This window comes from Tachysurus vachellii, chromosome 11 (genome assembly GCF_030014155.1).
Source record: "Tachysurus vachellii isolate PV-2020 chromosome 11, HZAU_Pvac_v1, whole genome shotgun sequence".
Taxonomy (NCBI): Eukaryota; Metazoa; Chordata; class Actinopteri; order Siluriformes; family Bagridae; genus Tachysurus; species Tachysurus vachellii.
Genome location: NC_083470.1, coordinates 27,052,463 through 27,057,462, shown reverse-complemented (window position 1 = coordinate 27,057,462; position 5,000 = coordinate 27,052,463). Strand labels below are relative to the sequence as shown.

The following is a 5,000-nucleotide window of genomic DNA, read 5'->3' as shown; positions in this document are numbered from 1 at the left end:
TCTATGCCTGTCTGTATGTCTGTCTGTATGTCTGTCTGTCTGTCTCTCTGTCTGTCTGTCTTGAATGTGAACATTCTCCTCAGGTTAGTAAAAGCTGGAATCATGTAAACATTTATATGAGTTTTGTGGTGTTCACTTTACTGCTGTATTCCAACATTAAACACTGCAGTAAAGAAATAAAGGATTTAATAATAAATAAAAAAATAAATAAATTGTAATAATTATAAAATGTTAAAATCGATAATTGTGATGTAATAATGTTTGTTTACACATGAGTCAGGATCTGGATGCAGAACACAGGACAGGTTTTATACTCGACTACATAAACAATTTTATATTTAACAAGAGAGAGATTTATAAAGTTTATAAAGTTCTGATCATCAAGACTGTAGATTTCTCTTGTTCATGTTCATCATTCTGTCTGAAATAAATGTAGTGTTTAGTGCTGCACATACAGTAAGTCACATGACAATAAAATAAAACTAGAAACTACATCACCACCAACCATCTACATCACCATTACCACCCAATCACAACCACCACCACCATCCATCTACATCACCACACCAACACCATCCATCTACATCACCACACCACCATCAATCAACCTCACCATCCAATCACCACCATCACCAACCATCTACATCACCATTATCACCCAATCACAACCACCACCAACACCACCATTCATCTACATCACCATCCATCTACATCACCATGCCACCATCACCACCAACCATCTACATCACCATTACCACCCAATCACCACCACCATCCATCTACATTACCATTACCACCCAATCACAACCACCACCAACCATCTTCATCACCATCCATCTACCTCACCACACCACCATCACCAACCACCATCCATCTACATCACCATCACCACCAACATCCATCTACATCACTATTACCACCCAATCACCACCACCATCCATCTACATCACCACACCACCATCACCACCACCATCCATCTACATTACCACCCAATCAGCACCACCACCACCGTCCATCTATATCACCATTACCACCCAATTACCACCACCAGCATCACCTCCGAGTTACATCACCACCACCACCACCACCATCATCCTAGCAGATGGTCTGATTACAGGGCAGTAAACACACATAAACTGTTATTATATTGAAATAATTTATTAGGAATTTTTGAAATGTTTTTTTTTGACAGTGAAGTTTGACAGGAGACATGATGGAAGAGATCTGAAGTTAATGTCACCAAAATCAGTTCTTCAAAAAACCAACAAAAAAAACAACAAAAATCCCCCAAAACACAACGTTACTTCATATTAATGGTGTTTAGAGGGAAGAGTTTTGAACAGTCGGCCATCAAAACACAGAGATGTTAATGACAAGGTTTAGTGTTACAGTGAGAGTCGTTACATTCACATTATAAATCACATCATCAAACACACACACACACACACACACACTCACACAAACACACACACTTCCAGCATTATTAGTAGCCTGTCACACTCGACACACACAAGAAGTTACAAAAAAGCTTCAACATAATTTTAAGAAAACTTAGTGTGTGTTAAGTGTACAATGATTTTAATCACGTTACACACACACACACACACACACACACACACAAGCACACACACTGACAAAAACAAACACACACACATCACAGATGTTTTCCACAGTGAATCAATTTTGATCTCAATAAGATCCAAAAGACAGCGTTTAAAATTCTTTACAAGACAAAAGAGATCAAATTCCATGAAAAATATGTCCTCGGTTCATCTGATCGCAATCAAATGTCATAAAATCCAGTTGCAAAACTACCAAAAATATACATTTTTTTCGACATTCCTTCCGAATATTTATTTTCCGTAGAAAAATTAGCATCTGAAAAAATGCATCGTATCCTTTTAAAAAACGAAATGAAACAGTGTTCAGGACGAGGCATGTGCCATCACCATGGTAACGCCTGTATAAGGAGCTCTACAGGATTGTTCGCAAGCTAGCTAACAGGATCCAATCTGACAGTAGTTTTATGTCACATTATTGTAACAGCTAATGCTAGCTAGCTAACGTGTTACCCAAAAGATTACTTGACACATTTTAAAATAAATTTTATAAGCCTCATTCAAAGAAGTTGCTAATTTAACTGCTGATGCTAATCTAGCTAACTTCAGCTCACCTCACAGGATTTCTGAGAAGAATTTTGAAGCCATATGTATAAAGGTCCATATTTCTAACTGCTAATACAAGCTAGCTAACATCAGCTAACTTAACAGGATTTCTTACAAACATTTAAACTTCCACCGCTAACAGTGGCTAGCTAGCTAACATGACAGAAGTTCTGAATGGAATTTTTAGTTTCTTTCCTGATTGTGCTCGCTAATTAACCAGCTACCAAACATAACATTAAAAAACAACCTAATTTAATAGATTGTTTCTTAAGATAAACTCATGCAAACATGAGTTATGCTGGCAGAAGTTCTGAGCTTTATAGTTTTTATTAATATTAATATTATTAACCTTCTTAGTCTTATGCTAGTTAGCTAGCCATAGATAAATGTGACTTGACAAGACTTTAAGATATACTGCTAAAGTCACTGCTAATGCTAGTTAGTTAGTTAAGTGAGTTCATGTGACTGACAGCTAGCAAGTAATCGCTGTTAATGCAAGTGAGCTTACAGCTAACAAAAGATGACCTAATTCACTGCTAATGCTAGCTAGCTAGTTAACATGAGTTAATCTGACTGGATTATTGAGGAAAAATCTTTAAACACACTAATAAATGTTCTTAATTTTCTGCTAATGTCAGCTAGCTAGCTAGAAATGGTAGCTAGTGTGGCAGAGCGAACTTTATTAGCGTTTGGAATGTTCAGTGTTATTACTAGCTAGCTGGCTAACAAAAGCTCACCTGACAGGACGTGTGAGATGATCTTCAGATGGAGTCATTATTAGTGACATTAAGATATAAAGGTTTATAAAGAAGTGAGTTGGTTATTAAAATGTCTTCCGCTACCTGGGAATTATTGTGATGTAAACAATAAACATGGACACATGCCTGCTCAGGACACACATTATTGCTCCCGTCAATGTTTCGACGTCTTAAACGTGAGGCTACGATTGTAAACCTACAGTGTCTTGAAAAAACACGGAACAAAAATAAACATCATGTTGGACAAAAGGGACAAAATCAACAGGAAGAATGAAAATATTTAAAAGATAAAAGCATCGTTTTAAAAAAACAAGAAAGCTTCTCCTTCGTACCAGAAATAAAATATTTACATGTCCTTCTGTTAAGAGTGAGACAGAGACAGTGTTAGTACAGGAAGTGATGTAAGAGAAACACAGGAAACACTAGTGTAGTTTTTTTCCATGGAAGCGCGTGATTGGCTCATCCATTCAACAGCCTAAAACAAACAAACAAACAAACAAAAAGTTCAGTTATATTTCACCAAATTCAATAGTATCTTAGATTAGCTCAACCTGACGTTAGCCTGATAAAATTAGCCAGAATTGTGTTCTGTGGGGCTTTTTACACCTGGTCACTTCATGTGTTTTCTGTGATCAGATATCTATCCGATGGTAAAAAGACCAGGTCTAAATGCCCTCCGAAACGTTTTGGAGACTGATATAAATCCGACGGTACAAACCCCTTCAGGAGGTGGTCTGGGACGTGTTTCAGATAAAACTGGACAGGTGTAAATGAATGTGTTTGTTCAAGCCACATACGTCAGCGCTAAACTCCTCCCAAACAGAAGTACGTCACTCAGGTGATCTTTCACCCAGGTGTCTCATCGGGTCTTAAAATGTGCTGCTGCTGCCAGCAAAAACGCAGCAAACAGTAAACGCTGTTTTATGTAACATAAACGTCGTAAAATATATTAGCATTTTGGGTGGGAGTAGAAAGATCGGATCGATATCTGATTCGCCGAGACGCGTTTATGTGGTCTAATGTAAATGGAACAGTTTTAACAAATCAGACAGCTATCGGATCAGAGACAACACGTGAAGTGACCGGGTGTAAAAAGGCCCTAAGAAACTCTGATAGAACGACCCAACACTAGTGTTAATACTCACAGTCTCAGTGATAGCCGTTAGTGAACGCTGTAGCGATCAGAGGACCCTGAAAAGAGAGGAGCAGTGAGTTAGTGACACAAAATGGCTGTAGAACACAATCAGAAGCACAAGGTTAACAATAAAAGATAACGATCACTTGAACTTCCTTTTATTCCATAAAACATGGTGTATATGTGAAGGTATATAAAATGATTATTGAATGTATAATATTTACAGTGTGATTTGAACTAACAGAATATAAGTGTAAGTGTTAATCAGTTGCTGATGTAGTGTGTAGTTGTTGATGTACAGTAGGACGTTAGTGTTACTGTAATAAAGGTGTTGAGTTAAACGCCGTCTCACCCCGAGGCTGTGACTGAAGCCGGTGCTGGGGGCGGGGCTTGCAGCGCTGATGTAACTGCTCACTGTTGATTCCTGACTGGCTGTTCCATAAAGCTCTGCCATTGGTCCAGGACTGCTGGTGCTTAGAAAGCCAGCTGAGCGAGAGGGGGCGGAGCCTAGCAACATCATTCACAGCAGCAGTTTGTGTACGTATTGTGTACGACAACATCCTGTCACTAATAACGTGAATATACACACACATTTATCTTAAGTTTAAAAGTTCTCACCTCTAACCACAGCTGCTGCAGCCGCCGCTGCTGCCATGGGGTTATACGCTGTCAGAGGGATAGCTACACACACACACACACACACACACACAAACACACACACACACACCTTCAAATACCTGTCTATACAGTACATACAATACTACATGATATTGCTGCACAACAGAACAGTTAGTGCAGCTTATATTTCACATGTTCTTATATTTTATTTTCTTTTGTTTTTTTACTGGAAAGCACCTTGTGCTCCTTTTGGTAGTTGTAAGGTGCTCTATAAATAAAAATTGATTGATTGATTGATATTTGGAATCCCAGAAAGCAGTGTGT

The 5,000-nt window shown here is 38.3% G+C and overlaps 1 protein-coding gene across 3 annotated transcripts in view; it reads right to left on the bottom strand.

Annotated features, from left to right (window-relative positions):
- Nucleotides 1–1,184: 1,184 nt before the first annotated feature.
- msi1b (musashi RNA binding protein 1b) overlaps nt 1,185–5,000 on the bottom strand; it is an 18,967-nt gene continuing 15,151 nt past the window's right edge. For all 3 annotated transcript variants that reach the window (XM_060882289.1, XM_060882290.1, XM_060882288.1), the window contains 4 exons: nt 4,677–4,739; nt 4,411–4,565; nt 4,069–4,114; nt 1,185–3,398 (listed from right to left, as the gene is read on the bottom strand). In XM_060882289.1, coding sequence (XP_060738272.1) covers nt 4,073–4,114; nt 4,411–4,565; nt 4,677–4,739 — 260 coding nt within the window. In that variant the 3' untranslated portion in view covers nt 1,185–3,398; nt 4,069–4,072. The remainder of the gene's footprint in view (nt 3,399–4,068; nt 4,115–4,410; nt 4,566–4,676; nt 4,740–5,000) is intronic.